Source organism: Ovis aries, chromosome 1, assembly GCF_016772045.2.
Source record: "Ovis aries strain OAR_USU_Benz2616 breed Rambouillet chromosome 1, ARS-UI_Ramb_v3.0, whole genome shotgun sequence".
Classification (NCBI taxonomy): domain Eukaryota; kingdom Metazoa; phylum Chordata; class Mammalia; order Artiodactyla; family Bovidae; genus Ovis; species Ovis aries.
This window is the reverse complement of record NC_056054.1, coordinates 36704369-36722776: the sequence shown is the minus strand read 5'-3', so window position 1 is coordinate 36722776 and position 18408 is coordinate 36704369. Positions and strand designations below refer to the sequence as shown.

Below are 18408 nucleotides of genomic sequence, written 5' to 3'. Positions count from 1 at the left end.
GAAGTGATCCCATAGGGTGTCTGTGGGGATTAACTGGATTAAGATAGTGGTTATTTACTTGCTGTCTCTGGTCTCCAAGCCCACCCTTCTATACGTTGTTCCATGGGGCCATGGCTTCCTTATGGTATTTTCCCAGACTCTTTTGCTGGATGGCTCTGTTTCGATAAAGCTGATGAGAAACTCTGGCAGGAGCCTAGGAGTAGGAGGGAAGGAACTTCACTCTGGGTTCATTTCCTACACACAACGTGATAGCTAAGAGGATAGAGGTGCAACCCACCCCAGCTCCTTTCAATTCTCCCAGCACCAGTCACGCTTTACTGCCTCTGAGGTGCTGGTACCTGTGGCTGTAACCCCCTTGAGGGCCCAGCATCAGCTGCCCACATCCTCTGAGAGGTCTGAGTAAGGGCCATGTTGTGACTCGTGAGGGCCTCATGGTGACTCCTCTCAGTAAAGATCCAAATATCCGTAGGGAGTCCCTCCTTGGAGCTTCTGGTCTGGTAACCCAACCTTTCTTTTTTGTTTCTCTAACTCCAGGGGAGGTGGCTGTACTCGTGTTGGCAAAACTGACTGGATCCTTTTCCTAGTTCCAGACTGGGCCTTAACTGATACACTACCTAAAGCACCGACGCAATGGACATGAATTTGAGCAAACTCTGGGAGATAGTGGAGGAAAGAGGAGTCTGGCATGCTGCAGTCCATGGGGTTTCAGAGTTAGATATGACTTAGCAAGTGAACAACAAGAAATCTAAAGCACTGAGAACAGTCTCAAGCACACAATCAGCACTCTGTGAGTGTGAAGTTTGCATTTGTCTAAGTAGGTAAAAGGGGTTTCCCAGGTGCTGCATGGCAATGAATCCGCCTGCCAATGAAGGAGACACAAGAGACAAGGGTTTGATCCCTGTGTCAGGATGGTCCCCTGGAAGAGGAAATGGCAACTCATTCCAGGATTCTTGCCTGGAAAATCCCATGCACAGAGGAGCCTGGCAGGCTACAGTCAACAGGGCTGCAAACTTTCAGACATGACTGAGCGCGCGCGCACACAGACACACACACACACACACACACACAAGTTCTAGGTACACTGGATGTGCTAAGATCCAGGGATACAGAGAATAAGATATTATCCTTGCCTCCAAGAAGCTTTCAGTCCAATGGCAAAGACAAGACATAAAGGTAAATAACACAACTGAGTGACTGAGCGTGCACACACACACACACACACACACACACACACACACACACACAGATAGGTAAACAAGCCAACAGGAGGGCGCCTGACATCTGTCAAGGATGATGCAAGCGACAGGTGCAAAGACTGGCTGTCTTTAGGGGAAACACCCATAACACCCATAACTATCACTCAAACGTCACCTTCCAGGTGCGATTTAAAGCAAATGATGACGCAGCTTCCATAGCATTAGCAATTTTTTATTTTCCTTTTTTGTTGCATAGGAAATGCAGTACTTGCTTCCAGTAATTGTATTGTAATGTGAGACGGTGGTAGCACTAATGGTTGAATACAAGAGTTAAACTAATCCACACCAGCTCAAAAAACCTGTGGAGATTTAGTTGAATAAGAATGGACGCCCACAGTGATTCTCAACCAATTACAAATTTTCACAGAACACAGTCAAACTAAAAGGGTAACTATGAGGGTCAATACAAGTATACTAGAGGCACAGGGGGCCCGGCTCATAAAAACAAATGTCAAACTAACTGATTAACACGGGGGGGTGTTCAGTTTCACAACAGATCTCTTATCATTGGAAGTGTTTAATCCCCTTCTCCCACAATTTGAAATGAAAAAAACCAACAAACAAAAAAAACCCAAAAAACAAAAACGGAGGTATCTTGAGCAGACAGATTTCCAAGGGTGGTGGGACAAGCCCTCAGTGAACTTTGTTCTGGTAAAGAGGTCAGGGCTGCAGGGGAGGGGGGTCGTGTATTTGCCTTTGAAAGTCTACCTTGAGGACCTCCTAGAATCTGATAAACCTCCAGCTCTAGGTCAAGCCAGTACCTCCAGCAGTGAGGCTACCAAATGCCTTCACAGTGCAGAAAGGCAGTCGGCGACTAGGGAGAAATCTTTAGGCCTCCATCCCAACGTAGCCAGTGGCCTTGTGACCTTCGGCTGAGATGTTTGGAAAAAAAAAAACAGTGCTAAATTATAGACTATTATTTTTTAAAAAATTGAAAAATAAAAATAACACAAATAGAATAAAAAAGGGAAAAATCTTCTGTCATTTTGAGAAGCTGAGCATAAAAACAGCAGGAAAAATAGCCCCATTCACTGGACACCATTTGTCCTAGAAACCGCCATGGAGAGACACAAGTTCACGTGGAACATCCTGGGGGGCGTTCTCCACTGTGCCGGTGGTAGGGCTGGATTCGCAGAGGCACTTGCACCATACACTCTCGTGGTCCAGACACACTTTGGAAATTGTGTTTTTTGAATTGAATAGCATCAGGAAATGTGATGCTCCTGTGGAAACTCATGATGTCTGGCACTCAGGCAAAGTCCTGCCCCTACATTCTGCTGTCTCCCTTGTTACCATGCTCAAGGGCAGGTGGTCCCCTCTTATCGTTCTGAGCATTGCTGAAATCTGCTCTCCATTTCCCCATCACCCTAACTGATTATAAAAGGGGAATAAAAAATAAAAGGCAGATCAGTGCTGGCTTAGGGGAAAAAAAATGAGATAAAAGATTTCATTTGGGAAGCAAGTCATTTCAAATTTAGACCGAAAAAGAAAAAAGTTATATTTAAAAAAATCCCGTGTTAATAGCCAATTTCTTTTTCTTATGAATCGGGCCCAAAGTTTGTACAGAGTTTTATTTTTGAAGAAAATATTGCAACTGTGCATGAAACTAAATAGCCATGTGATTCTGTAAAGATTTTTTTTTTCTTTTTTTTTTCTCTTAATACGAGGAAGTCTGGTGTGAAGACGGATCAAGCATGGGTACCTGGCTGAACATTGTCCATTAAGAAAATGCTTCAGTATCGGCAAAGCTTCAGTCGAGGGTGAAGGGAAATGTCCCTCATTTTGAAATATCCTCAGTGTCTTCAGAGCAGAGTTCTTGAAATTCAAATGGTTGTTTTGAGACAAAAGTCTTGCCAGGGACTGATTTCTGAAATCAAACACCCATGCTTGTCCCCTAGGAAAAAGAAAACAAAAAACAAAAACGAAAACAAAAACACAAGTAATACTGAATTTAAGTAAATGTATACCTCCAAAATACTGAAAACTGCCGAAACCAAGAAAAGACAGAATTTGCGTTCTCAGTGAAATACCTTTAAACCTAGCTGACAAGAACCAAGTCAGAAAAAAAGACTAACATAATCTTGAGTAATATTCATACAGTTCACTAAGCATTATGGAATAGCATGCATTAATATTGTACGGTTATTTTACATCACCTATACCAGAAGGTCCTGACTGACAGACAGCGAAGGCTACCGGTGTAGAAAAATCTTACTTCAGAAGAGCAATATAATACAGATTTCACAGGCACTACATTTTAATATATCAGGTATTATGCTGGTTTTCTTATAATTCTTTCTGTCCTAAAGCTGGCATTATAACAATGACCAAAAAGGCAAGGATTGAAGTAAACGGAAAGTAGATACCAAAGTTGATATAGTTTTTTTCTTCAGATAGGTTAGTGCATAGTTCTCATGCAGATAAACACTGCTATGCATTTACACTGTTGGAAAGCAGAGTGAATTGAGCCCAAGTTGTCACATTTGTGTAAATCATTTTGTCAGCCTGTAATAGCACCATGTAATGGATTTGCATTAAACATTAAATTGATTTCAGGATTGGTGACACAGTATTCACTACAGTTAAGTGCTATGGAATAGCTTCAATGTTACCTGCTATATATCAAAGCAATTTTCATCCCACTGCTTTTTTATTGGAAAAAATAAAAGGAAAACATACACGACACTAATTAGACGAATGCACAGCCTTGGACGTGGAGAAGGCAGAGCGGGTTTACTGTCAAACAGTAAATACATGCATTGACTTCAGGACGAAAGTGGCCTTGGAAAAGCTGATTTGAATGAAAGCTGTGCTGGGGGCAGTGCAGCTTTCTGAGACTGTCTTAAATCTTAGGACAGGTCTCGGAGGGTGGGTGGTGAGGTGCCACTGAAGCTCTCCGTACATTACCATGCCAGTTGTGTTTTAAATTTGTTCTATGGAGGCCTGCTACCAGGAAAAAGAGACAAGAAGAAAAAGAAAGAAAGAAAATGAAAGAGAGAGAGACCACTACAGCTATGGACAAAATGATACTTCCAGAGACATGATGCCATGTACATTAAATGACATTCTTAGAAACCCCTCCCCACCAAAAAAAAATCAAAAGGAAAACATTTTTTTTTCTTAATCCAGATTTTGTAAATACTTTATGACACTGTAACTACAGAATTCAAAGCCTATGAGAATAAGGGCTTGAAAACTTTTTGAGACGGGGTTTTGCGTCTTCCAGTGGGCTGTCTGAATACTGTGACTCTGGGAAGTCTGGGTTCCTTTACACTTCACCTGTCAGAATGTGAAGAATACACGCTTCGGGAAGTGGACCTTGGCCCGCCTGTAGCCCACGCCTGACTGTGGGGTGGGAGCGGGGAGGAGCTGAAATAGTAACTGTCATGCCAGGGTGTGAAGAAACAGAAAACCTAGTTCAAACCTCAAAGGAAAGAAAAACGTGTGGGATGGAGAGAGTGGGCTTTGAAAAGAGGGCCTCTGCCCATTAACGGTCAGACAAGGAGCGTTTTTGTGGCAGGGAGATGGGCCAGAAAAAAAAAAAAAAGGATACAGGAAAATGATATGATTTAGTGTTTGTGCCTCTGACTTCAGTTCCCAAAGAAAAAAATGGAGAGTTATTTGAGGGACTTATCTTTGCCAATATTGTTAATGCCATTTGAAGGGAGAGAAAAAATTCGCATGTGTCTCAGAATCAAGGGCTGGGCCTTCAAGTGTGGATGGCCCTCGGTCTGTCAGTCTACACACCCCAGGTAGCAACGTCTTCCTCAAACATCTTCGCTTGACTTTGAGTCTAAAAAGGTTAAACACTCGTATTGTTGATGTTTCTTTTTTCCTGCTTGATCACACCTAAACTACAGTTTCCTGCTGCTTTCTGGACAATGAAACATGAACAAAAATATAACTTAGTGTGTTTAATACTTAATCCCTGTTCGTTATCACCCTAGACTGCCTCCCTAATGTTTTAAAGCCTTTAAAACATTTTTTTTCCTGCAAATCTGTTCAGAGTTCCCTAATTTTAGCTTCATCAAACTTAATACAACAGAATACCTTCAAAAATACAGCATACCTGTAACGTCCATTTACAATGGTTTTTCAGTAGACCTATACTTCTCAAGCATAGGAATATGCTATACCATTGAAAGAAAAAACAAAACAAAACTGTATTTAAATACTTACAAAAAAAAAAAAAAAAGGAAACAGGAAAGTTTTAAACTTAAATCCAGTTCCCAAAGGGAGAGGGGGCAGGAAAGAAAGAAAAGCCATTCTATGAACGCTGCCTTTATAATGAACAATCAGAAATTTCACTAGGCTAATTTGACAGAAATTTTTCCTCATTTAAACAACATTACAAAAGTCCTGCATTATAAAATAGGGTAGAATAAATCAGTGTAATCAATAAAACTATACAACAATACAAATTACATATCTTCTGAGTGGGCAGTTAATCTCTCTCTTTGCAGTCATGACTACAACATGCTCACTAAAAACAACTAAAACTGCCCAAACTATTGCTTAGTTTGTTTTGTTTTAAAAAAAGGGTGCAATTTTATTGTATATACAACCAATTTACTGGTAATACCTTGGCTTATCGCAAGGCTCTGACAAAATGTTTGTCTAGGCTTTTTTCCCTTCACTGTGAAGCACTGAAAGCTGCTATTTTTTTTCTTTTTTTTTTCTTTTTTCTTTTTTTAGTGCACATATGTCATAATAAAGTAATGCCCAGCTAAGTGCTATAGGGGAAGGCAAAGTATGCTGGCTGGCTAGAGGAAGTGACACCATATACTGACAATCACACCATACAACAGCGCCAAACGACTATTCAACCACTTATCAGACACATATGAAAGTCCAAAATGTTTTATTTTATTTTTTTTTCCTTAAATAGAGATAACCAGTAAACAATTTTCAGAACTTGGAAGTTTAAAAACGTGCATATAAAAATGGGCATTATATACTTTGTATTGAATGTGGATTGACTGCAGTCTGCTAAGAAAAATGGGGTGTGGGAGCTGAAGAAAAGGGAAGTTGTCTTTTTTTTTTTTTAAGGCTTGCTTGTGAAAGGAACAGTTGTAAAAACAAAATTGCTTGAAGCAGGGTCAGCTTAGTGCTTCACAGTTTGACTGCTTCTCTAAGAGGAGCCCTTCCTGCGCACGTGCATTCAAAAATCACAAAAAAAGTACAAAGACAGACACCTAAACACACTGCGTCAAGTGCAGCACCGACTTTGGTCAAATAAAAAAAATAAAAGAAAAATTAATCATTGCTAAGCTTTCCTACACGATATAAGCAGGTATTGCATATTTTCATATATCTGGGGGCGGGGCGGGGGAAAATAAAGGAAGACTCCAAATAAATTGTAAAATGCAGCAACATCCAAAATACTGATATTCTAAGCATCTACAGATCTCAGAATAGCACTGCCACTGACCGCAGAGGACAATAAAGACTACTCCTATCTGCGGGACAACTAACTCTCTATTTAGTCCTAGATGTTGAAACTGACAATGGCTGACATAAAAGTCACATTTACAAAAAGTGTCTCCAAATGCTTGACTAGGGAAAAACCCCTTTCAATAGAGGAGCATGTGCAACAATTCCACAAATAATCGCTATCCAGGGCAAGGCACATTGATATGGAATTTTTGTTTTCGTGCAAATTAAGGAAAAAAAACAAAACAAAACAACATTGTTTCGGGGGGGAAAGATGAGGAGCAAAGTGTCTTCCCAAGAATTTCAGTTACTTGATTGTATAGGACAGTAGTAGAACCCTTCTGAAGGGCTGAAAAACATAGTTTAAAGGCAAGTGCCTAGAGTAGGGATTACAATATTGTGTCTTAATGCACTCTACTTTATCCTACATTAACTATATAAAAATTAGTTACTAACACTAGAACATGCAGAGACTTTCTCTGATCAGCAGGGCTCGCCAACCAGAACGTATATATATGTATAGTATAGGAAACCTTCTTGAAGTTGCATGGGAAGCAAAGGGGTGCTTCGCTGTCTGGTAGAAAAATCACTTGCACTTTTTTTTTGTTATTTTTTGTTTGTTTTTTGTATTTTTTTTTTTTACATTAGATACAGGACATTTGGGGGTGCAAACTTTTTTTTCCCTAACAAGTGCCCTTGATCTGAATGGGCACCATCATTTGTCTCAGTATTGGTTTCATTATTACTATTAAAATTATTTTCCCATAGCCCAGTTCAGGGGCGCAAAGGTCTTTAAATTTTCTGGACAATCTCTGGAACAATGAAGTGTCTGATAACTGATAAATCCTATGTTGCCAGATACACGTAAAAATTTTCAGAATTGGCATAATCCATTCTAGTGACTTCTAGCTTATAAAATTAACAGATACCATGATTTTATTTTAGTTATGTGCTTTGATAACAGAAAATAATTAATTAGCATTTAATGTAGTTAACATATTGTGGTAAAAGCACCATTAGATTTGTTTTTTTGTTTTTTTTTTTTTAATTTTCCTTCAGTTTTTAAAGGGATACAAGTTTAACAATAAAAAACATAAAAAGCAAAAATAGCTCCCCTTTTTCTTGCAAGGCTGTTTTTTACCCCAATAATTTAGAGTCCTGGGGTGGAAGGACTTGAAAAACAAAAATAGAATTTTCAACAATCTCTATCTTACAAAGATATTTAGCTATCCAATGAAATTGCACTTTACTCAATTCAAAATTCGATTGTTTTGATTGATTCCTGTCAGTTTCTGTCAAAACAGACCATCTTCCCCATTTCCACGTGAATTTGTGTCATTGTTGAAATTGTTGAAAAAATGTTTTTTTTTTTTTTTAAATGTAAGTGCAGCATTTCAAAACTTTTAAAAAACTGAATAGTAGTAGTAGTAGTTTGCCATTTTCGGAATTATTCTGCAACGTGAGTGGATTCACTGTCCTTCCGGGCCATGTTACCTAGTTAACGGCTGACTGCTGAACCAAACCAAACTAAAAGAAAAAACAAAAAAGGAACATAACTGCGATTTCTTTTTCCAATATGTTACAGAAAAACATTGCCCTTTGACTGTCCCGTAAGTTATATATATTGCAGATCTCAGCTACTACAAAAGATTTAGTTCTCCAAGCGCCTCCTGATTGCTCAAAGAGGCTCACACCAGTATGGGTAAATTCATGAAATACTGTGAAACGGCGGGCTCTGTAAAGAAAGTGTGTTACAACAGGAAGTCAGTGAGCAAGGGTCGACCTTCTCTAGCCACACTGCCTAATGCTCACGCAACCACGGAAACACTTCAAATGTTACAAAGCCCAACCATTTCCAGCACCATATGAGAAAATTACAACAGTTCCTAAAGTATTAAAAAAAAAAATCCCAAAAGGTTATGGCCTTTGCTGTTGGACCATAATGCTTGCTGTTTCCATGTACAAGTTGATTTGATTCTCCCCTTCCAGTGACAGTGAAGTTGTAACCGCGCTGGGTTGAGGATGCGTCCATGTTACAGAGTTGAGAAGGGGTCAGGTGGTCTGTCTGGTGGATGGTGGGACGCTGCGACTTTTATCCCAGGTACCAGGACTGGAAGACAAGAGGAAAAGCGCAATTAGAGCCACAATTTGGAAAATAACACATTTTAACAGTGGCCTTTCCACTGGTGAAATCAAGATCTGTGTTAGGGGTAAAGGGCGGTTTTCACCGGTAAAAGTAAAAGAATGACGAACAGTAGAGCTTAAGACCCTGAAACTGCTCCTACTCTCCTGAAACTGGAGTTCAGTGTCTTTGCTGGGGGCTGCCAATGCTCTGAGTGTAACCTGCACAACCAAGTACTTATGCCTACTTGAAAGACATGCATGGTACGGACGCTCCAATCTGGCGAGGGCAGCTGTAGCAGAGCAGGAAGCTCTATCACCTGGTTTTTGATTGAACCCTCAGCGCCTAGCTCAGTGCCTGGAATACAGGCTTCCAAACAAAGCAGAGGGGAATGAATGGAGAATGGGTGAAGGGAGAGGGTTTATATCATCATGGATGTCTTCTCTGATGAATCTCACGGCATCTCCTTTTCAATGAGAAGTTATCATAATGTTCTTGTAACAGGCACAGAGGATCAAAACCGACAGAAGAGTAAATGGAGCTCAAGCAGGGCAAGTGCTGTACCAAGAATCCTGGGTGACTTTGGAGAAGTCCTAGTATTTCTCTTCTACTCAGTCTCCTTAGATGTGCATGAGGTAGATTTTACGATGTAAAATGCTCCTCTCAGCTCAATATTTCTAAAATAAAATGTTTAAAAATGACATATAATCGTCAACTGGTATCAAAGATTTTACCATAGCGTCCAAAGGAAAAAACGAGGCCACGGGCACAGCCCTCACGCGTGCTTTTGCTCCTTTGACGTTTATTTACAGCCTTGCATCTAACTGCCGGACCCAGTTACCAGTTGCCTTTTCCTTTCATGAGCCCTTAGGTGGTTAGCTTTGGCAATAGTCTGGCGATACGTCGCTCTATACGCTGGCACTTCTTTCTCTGTTAGCTAAACAAAGTGACCAATTACGGTTTAGTATCAGAGTCAGTTTCTCAAGTCAGATAAAAAAGTACATGGCTTTTGCCAACTTTTCTCCACAGCTACCCTACCAAATTCACCACATTTATTCACAGAAAAATCATCAACCTCAAGCAAAATTAAACGCTTCTGAAACCTCTGAGTTGACAGTATTAGAAAGGGCTGCATTTGGGTTGACTCAGTCAGATGAAGGCTCATCCGTGTCCAAGAGATTCAATTAGGTAAAGCAAGGACTCGTTTGATTCCAGGATAAATGGCAAAATGATAGCTACATGGAGGTTGGGATAAGATTTCCTAGTCACACAAGCTACCTTTGATTTCCAGAGGACTTGAAGGGAAAAAAAAAAAAAAAAAAGAAAAGCCTGAAGTCTAAACCGAAAAACTGCTCATCCTGTATACTTTCAGATGTTATTCTTTGACCACATGCTTTGAGGAGCACAATAAAGCCTCTTGTGTCCTGAAAGGAAATCATCCTGGCAAATACACAGGGCCTAAATCGAACTGGACAAAAGAAAGAAGAGGGGGGAAGAGAGGAGTCAGGAGGCAGTCTCCAAACCGTATTTCTAGCTGGACTCCCGCATAGCTGACGCAGATCCGAGATAGAGCCGAGTTCTCCCTGGAACCAAACAGTCTCAAACTTGGGATGCGGCGGGTCACGCTGACAATGTCTGTTCTCACACTTTCTAAGTCAGTTGTGAAATTCCAGACTTTAAATCTGACGCTGCGTCGTAGTTCTCAAAGCAAGCGCCTGGGACTCAGTGAGTCAGTAGGGGGAGCAGTTTTCCATTCCACAGTTTCTGGACACAACCTCAGTGCACTACAAAAATCTGCAGTGCCTCTACACTTCTCTTAAAAAGCAAAGCAAAGGAAAAAAAGTTTCTTCACACATCTTACTATTCAGTGTGTGCCTTGCCGACAAGGTTACCCCAGAGCAGCTCTGTAATCCTTCACTGAAATAGGCTTTATTGATTGCTCTGGTCTATTGTTCTCTTTTCAAGTCCCCCAAGTTCAAGTTCATCCTGGTGTTACATCATGTCTGGTTGCTAAGAGCAACCAGACAGACCCAGACGTGACTATCATTAGCAAGAAACCCTCCGCTCTCCTCCCACCAACCTTCCAGTGGCTCTGACGTAGCAGGCCCACTGCAAACACATTGAAGTATTTATTCTGCCTAATTTATGACCTACCCAGCAAGCGAGACCCCCACTCCAAAAACCAACACTGTTGTATATTTAATTAATCTGTCTTTCTCTGGCACTTGGGAAAGTTAGACAAAGGACTAATTATTGTGTTTCACTCTCCACACTTTTCTTTTGGGGGTGTGTGTGTGTGTGAATATTTGCATGGGAAAGAAAACTACAGGCCCGGCATTGGCTGTTCCCCCCCTCCTTTTCTTTTTGCCCTATTGACATTTCATGAAATACTTTAGCTGCTTAAGGGAATTAGAAAAAAAATGCGATGTGAATGTTACTCCTTCTGAGTTGGTATTCAGTAACACAAATCAACTCATGACATGTTTAAATTTAAATGCTAACCACACACTCTCAGAGTTACTTTAAAGGTTAGTTTTTAATCAATAGAAGTTGCTGACTCCGGGTTTTTGAGCTGCGCAGTGCAGCTCTTGGGCTTTTGTCTAACGTTAAAGCTTTCAAACTTTTTTTTTTTTCCTTGAGATGATTTTAGCAATGATTTGCAGACACAGAAGACTATTGTGCTCTGACCAGCAACATGTCACCAGAGAGAGTTGCCCTGGGGTGGGGTGTCAATATGACTCCTGAAGGCCTGGGTTGGGGGTCTTTAATAAGCCGTGAAAAAAACTTAATTAACCCTTTCAGGCCCAAACCAAAACCTATTCTTAAACTTTTTCACTCCTGTAATTTGACCATTAGTCCTTATTTCAACATTACACTAATCTTCATGACAATTAACCCAGCTACTTGACCAAGGCTTTCCAGAATGGGAAGTCAGCTGGTTAGGGGAACTACACAGGGAATTTTTTTCCCTTTTGAATGAGGGCTCCTTGATTAAATCATTTATTCATAGTGATGGCAGATAAGCAACTAAAATACTAAAAAATAGAACCCATTCATTTCATCAAATGTTCTCATGACTAGTTTGTAGCTGAAGGCCTTCCTTAATTCCATTATGATGAGTGTGATAGCTGCACATGTCTAAGCCACTCGATTTTTAAAAACTTCCATGAACTATGAATAATGTGCAATAGACAAGATAATGTTTGTAAAAGCCCATTTTTCTCTTGTGATATTCTCTTACAAAATCTATAATTCAAGGTGTGCAAGTTGCAAAACATTACTTGACGAATAATTCTGGGCATTTTCTTGTTGGGTTGTACAAGAAAAATATGAAAGAAATCTGAGACTGTTAAATTGTTGGGGTTGAGGAGCAAATCACTGGGAAAATGTTGCCACATTAAACAAAATTCATTGATGGAGAGTCAAAAAATTATCTTCAGATATTTACTAACACAAGCTTAGGTTTCATACGGTTTCTGCCTTCATATTTTATAGCCCTTTAATCTAATCTACTGTATCCAGATGGACTACAAAGGAACCCCTGTCCCTCATCTACAGTGAATTTCAATATTACAATAGAATATCGGATGATGTTATCTTGATACATTTACATTAAGGAAGTAAACACAGAGCTTTGATCTATCTTTTCTTTTTTTTTTTCCCTTGGGAACTCTCAGCTATAGTTGTTTGGGAGGTCCATAAATCCAAACTCCCACAGAGGCTAGAGTTAAGGAAAATTACTGTTACATTCACAGTGTCTACAGCTTGGGATGTGCTAAGGTGGTGAGGAGGGGGCTGGAAGTGGGGCTGATTGTCCTCTCTCAGTGTTCAAGGTGAAACATCAAAAGAAATCTGCAGTCCAGGACCAGAGCTCAGCTTTCCTCTTCTCCAGTCAAATGAAGAAGTAATCTCATCAGGTTGGAAAGTGCTGACTAAGGATTTAATAAAGTGCCTGCAGATGTGGCGTCTCTAAGGTATTCAATTCATGTAATGCAAAACAGCTCCACACTGAATGTGCTTATAAAATTTCATTTAACCATTGCAGCATGACTCCCCCCCACGCCACACCCCACTTTTTTCTAAGGAGTTTTATCACACTTCCCGCCCCTTAATTTACAGCTCCATGAAAGTTCGAATCCCATTCTGCCAGGATTCTGGAATATTCACAGTAGTCAGGTTTTATGAACCATAAACAACATCTATCCGGCTTCATCACAAGCAGGAAGCCTGAAATGGCACTCAGTACCTTTGACGGTGGCAGTCTCTTTCCTTTCCTATCTGAAGGGGAGAGCAATTAGGAAACCGAGGCTATTTTCCAAAATTTGGTCATAAGTGTGCCTAAAACATGGTTGATGAAGGCTCAGTTTCTTTAGTTAACATCAAACATTCTAATGTAAATAATGAATTTTAAAATGGCTTTTATATGCACTTTTGACTAAAAGGGCAGAATGCATATTTCAGAAACAAAAGGAAATGCAAGTCTGTTTGAGATAGCTGTATTTTACTTTAACCAAAAAAAAGAGAGGGTGCTGCGGTGGGGGGTGGGGAGGGCGGAACAGACTGTGACGCAGCAGAATCTGTTTTTCAAATCAAAAAGTTAAACAAAAGGCCTCAAGGGCAAAGTTGAACACCGCGGAAGGAGGTTGTTAATGTGGAATCCAGAACTGGGTGTGACACTTTGCTTTCTTCTCCAGGCAAGGTGGGTTATTTCAGGACATTTCACACACAGAAAGCAGAAACGTGCAAATCCAGGGAGGCCTCTGCCCCCACTCTCCACTCCTTCATACTCCATCAGCCCCTGAAGAGGATGCTGCCAACTAGCACTGCAGGAGTTGCGGTCAACATCTTGACTTCTCTCTGGAGGAGATGCTATCTCTGCTGGGTCATTAATCCAGTTAGTCATTTTTGGCTTCCTGCTCTTGTTTGGATGAGTGAAAGCCCACTGTTTAGCCCAAATGAGCTGTCCTTGGCAAATCAGCCAGAAGCCGGGTAGCCTCCCCTGCCTCCTTCTGATCCAGTGGAAATGGACAAGGCCTTGGAGTCCACTCCCGGTTTCTGACGTTAGTATACCTCATTTGGGAGTACTTCACTTATTTAGCGCATCCTACTGTGCGCTTGATAACACTAGGCTCTGGGAATATGAGTACAACAAATATGGTACCTGCTCCCAAGGAGTTGTCCTGCAGAAAGAAGGTCCTGGATCTTAGACTTCAGTATCCTTCAAGAGACCAGTTACCCTGCTATTCTCATAGCTGGATGTTTGAAAACGAATGTCAGCTGATTAGGCTGAGTATTCAATGTCCAAGGGACCCAGGACCGAGTCCTATTTTTTCCACTGACTAGTTGTGTGACTTCAAGAAAGCACGACTCTGTCCTTGGGCCCCTAGAAGACTACTGTAGGGCCATTCTTCATGGCCTGGGGATACTGGTTTCTTCTGACAAAGGTGACACCCTGCACCCAGGAGTCAGTTATTGGTCTTGCCAGCCACAGGCTGTGATCTCTGCAGCCATTTTTCTTGTCTGATTTTGTTAAAGAAAGTCTGCTTTCAATAATGCTAAACCCAAGACTTGTTTATTGTACAGGAAGTTATTAAAACAGTAATGGGCCATGATTGGCCCTGCTCACCTTTGCGCCTTATCTTTTCGCTGCTTATACTCAACACTTGGGCTGTGTTACACTTCTTCCAGGTCCCCCAAAGACAAATGCTTTCTCCCTGCTGGAACTTGGCAGAGCTAGCCCTCCCTCCTTACCTTTGCTCACACTTGCTAGTCCTTGCTTTTTCAGATTAGCAGTCCCTTCTTCCAAAGGGTCTTTCTCCAGGCCTCTAGTTCCTGAGTTTACCTCTGTCACAGTCACTGAACTGTAACTGCCTATTTTCTCCCCAAGAAAACAAACTGTCTTCTTGTGTCTGGCATCTCTGGGGTCTTGCCTGGTGATTTAATAAACACTGTTGAATAAAGGAAGAAATCTCCAAGGTTCCAAAAGTGAAAAGTGAAAGTGTTAGTCCTTCAGTTGTGTCCAGCTCTTTGCGAGGCCATGGACTGTAGCCCACCAGGATCCTCTGATCATGGAATTCTCCAAGCAAGAATACTGGAGTGGGTTGGCATTCCCTTCTCCAAGGGGAATCTTCCCAACCCAGGGATTGAACCTGTGTCTCCTGCATTAGCAGGCAGATTCTTCACCATCTGAGCCACCGGGGAAGCCCAAAGACTAGTGTCAATTACCCCAACAAGTTGCTTAGATGCGTGGCTTCTAGAATGGCTGTACCACATCCATGCTCACGGCTCACGCCCGCATCCCCCTGAACGACAGGTGCTCTCCACGGAGACATGCAGGTCTCCACAAGCCACCCCAGGGAGTTCTGATTGAAGAGCTCTTGCCATGGGGCCAACTGCAGCCGTAGCATGTGCAGTAGTTTTGTAACATGGACGGCTGCCTGCTTACTACGAGCGCAGAGGAGCTGTCCAAACCACCACTCCCTGGAGAGTGACCACGCTGTTCCCGGCCAAGACCTCCATTTGGTTCAGACCTCAAGACGGGAAAACACTAATCTCTTTACCCAATAAGCCATCCAGCACCTCCAAACCTTGAGAGTACATACACAATCCAGTTATTCCAACAGTTGTTCCAGAGTCTGACTCTTTCACCGTATTCCAACTTGCTCTAGTGTCTGCCTCACCATTAAGCCAAGTTCTTCTTTCTGGCCTCCCTTTACATGTTTATCAAGTAATCTTTTACCTCACGAAACCAAAGACTTCTGAATTAAAAACTGCACTCTGGCCACTCACATTTGCTCTGCTGATTTACTGGAGGGCTGTGTGCATAGCGCTAAGAGGTGGGGCACTGGAGTCAGAGTTAACAGAAAGAAGCTGCCAGCAATGTGGGAGACCTAGGTTTGATCCCTGGGTTGGGAAGATCCCCTGGAGAAGGGAATGGCTACCCACTCCAGTATTCTGGCCTGGAGAATTCCATGGACTGTATAGACCATGGGGTCGAAAAGAGTCAGACATGACTGAGTGACTTTCACTTTCACTTTTCACATCGTTTAACTAGTATGCCATTACATGCTAGTTAAAGGGGCTTCCCTGGTGGCTCAGATGGTAGAGAATGTGCCTGCAATACAGGAGACCGGGGTTCGATCCCTGAGTCGGTAGGATCCCCTGGAGGAGGATATGGCAACCCACTCCAGTATTCTTGCCTGGAGAACCCCATAGACAGAGGACCCTGGTGAGCTACAGTCCATGGGGTCACAAACTAACCTAGATTGAGAAACTAACACTTTTACTTTCTAAATGATCTTAGATAAGTCAGCACTTATCTCAGTTTTAGACTCTGTGAAATGGAGCTAACAACTTTATCAGTTTTTGTAGGGACTGAATGAACTAACGCCTGAGAGACAAGTGCGGAAAACCTGAAAGCCAGGTGAGACAGATTCTCTATAAAGTGTGTACAGGCCATAAGGTCCACAGGAGACCTACAGAGGACCAGTTCCCTTGGAAAGGCATCGCTCAGCAAGGCGGCTTGCTCTTATTTAATGATATAATTTCTTAGTTAAAGGTAGCAGCTGTGTCAGTTCCATTTCTCCAGTTGCAAGAGAAAGTTCTTGAGAAAATAAAAATCTGTCTTTAATTGCGGTATTAAAATCAGAGCAGCGAAACCAACCACACAAAAGAAATTGGCTCAAGTTTATGAAAGGCATTTGGGCCCTTGCCTTGCAAGGCTGAACTGCACGCCTTGGAAGTTGGGGGCGAGGGGGAGAGGGGATCTGGGGTTGGGGGGAGGGAGGGAGTAGTCAGGCAACCAAGTGGGACAGAAACAATCCTATTTTGGTTTTTGTTAGCGAATGGCATACTACATAGATCAGAGACTTCTTATAAAATACAAACCCCCACTGTACACAAAGCACAGGAAAATGTGAGGAAAAAAGGGAAAAACGAAAAGCAGCTTAGGGTGTGTTAACGCTGCTATTCTGTCAGCTTAAAGAGTATTTTATGCTTGATCAACAGCTCTTTTTTATTGTGCTTTTCTTTCATTCATTCAAGACATCAAAGCGGGCCCCACCAGTGTACCTGCCCTTCTGGAGCCGCTTGTGAGGGGGTTCTAATGAAGCACGACTCTGGGAGCCGGAGACCCCCGTGGACACGGCAGTTCAAAGGGAATATTTCAACAATGATTACATTTTGTAAATCTTTTTATGAAAGAGACAGCTTATTTCCTGCTTTTTCATGAAAAATAGATTATCCATTAAAGTGAGCCCGCACCACGGAAGCTGCTTCAGATCTGAGGTGCAGCATGGAGATTAAGGGGACAAGGACCCGATGAAATTGTCCGGAGTTCCTATCTGTTTGGCCACGATGGCACAGCTGAATGTTCTGGGAGGAGCCCAGACAGTGCGCTGGGTGGCTCTGCAGTGGAAAAGGCGGTGGCCAGGGTGTTTAGGGGTTGAGTTTTCAGCTAGGGGCCTGTGTCTATTATTTGCTCTTTCAATTTTTTGTTTTTGATTCCACAAAGTCCAGCCAAATATCAGAAGGGATCAACCGACTCCTTTGATTGGGCAAAAGTAAGGTGAAAAATTTTATTTGCTGATTCATTAAATGCCGTATTTTAATACTCTGAAATGGGACGACTCCTTTTCCGGGAAGTTAGCCATAAAAAAAGCTAGCTCTGGGCTGAAGATACAATACAGGCTTCATCATTGGCTGGTGTTAACCCTAAAGGCAAAAATAAAGAAGGCAGCCCGGCCCTTTGTAATTTCTGATTTTCAACACTGAAATAATCTTTCCCTTAGTCTGTCTTCTTTTTTTTTTTTTCTTTTTAGGTGGTGGGGAGAGTTGAGCAGAGCAGGGCAGGAAGAGAGTATGACTTCCTGTGGAGAGCTATGAAGTGAAAAAAAAATGTATGTTTTCTACACATTGGATTCCAATTTTAATTAAACGCCTGCTGTCTAACAAGTGCAGACAGTCACACTTGGGGCTGGCCCAATGGTGGCCCAGGGAGGTAACCTTTCTGATTTAAAAAGAGAGGCGTGGGAGTGGAGGTCTGCGCTCAGCCGAGCGTGGCCGCATTACAATAATCATGCCATGGCCTGCCTCCTTACTCCTGCTCTTCCCCCAGAGCTGAAAAGCTCTTCCCAACATGACTCAGGTTCACAGGAAACCTAACATGCAAATGCACCATTGCAGTGGTGCAGGTAGATAAAATCTGCTGAGGGGGAAAAGAACACTGAAGTGAAATGTCCAGTTACTTAAAAACTCTCCCGGAGACATGCCTGCATGAGTACGACAGAAGATCTGCTCCTTGGCCAGAAACAAATCTCCAAACTGACCCTCCCAGCCAAGGAGTCCCCTTTGGGCACTGGATGGCACTTGGCACCTGTGCCCGTGACCATCCCCCAGCAGCCGCTTTTTCGCTTGGCCCTGACCATGGCTCTTTGCTTCTGACCTCTTTCGTCCTCCTCTATTCACTGTCCAAGGCCCTTTCTTCTGTCCTTTCCGGTCCCCTTTCCTGCCTCCTCTCACCCCTCCAGCCAGTCTCTCTCTTTCTCTATTTCTCCATCGGTGCTTCCACTCCCACAGGAATGAGGGAAGACCTCTACC

The 18408-nt window shown here is 42.2% G+C and overlaps 1 protein-coding gene across 11 annotated transcripts in view; it reads right to left on the bottom strand.

Moving 5' to 3' along the window:
* Window positions 1-1412: 1412 nt before the first annotated feature.
* Window positions 1413-18408, bottom strand: part of NFIA (nuclear factor I A) — a 402938-nt gene continuing 385942 nt past the window's right edge. For all 11 annotated transcript variants that reach the window (XM_012160811.5, XM_060410138.1, XM_060410133.1 and 8 more), the window contains one exon: window positions 1413-8799. In XM_012160811.5, coding sequence (XP_012016201.1) covers window positions 8782-8799 — 18 coding nt within the window. In that variant the 3' untranslated portion in view covers window positions 1413-8781. The remainder of the gene's footprint in view (window positions 8800-18408) is intronic.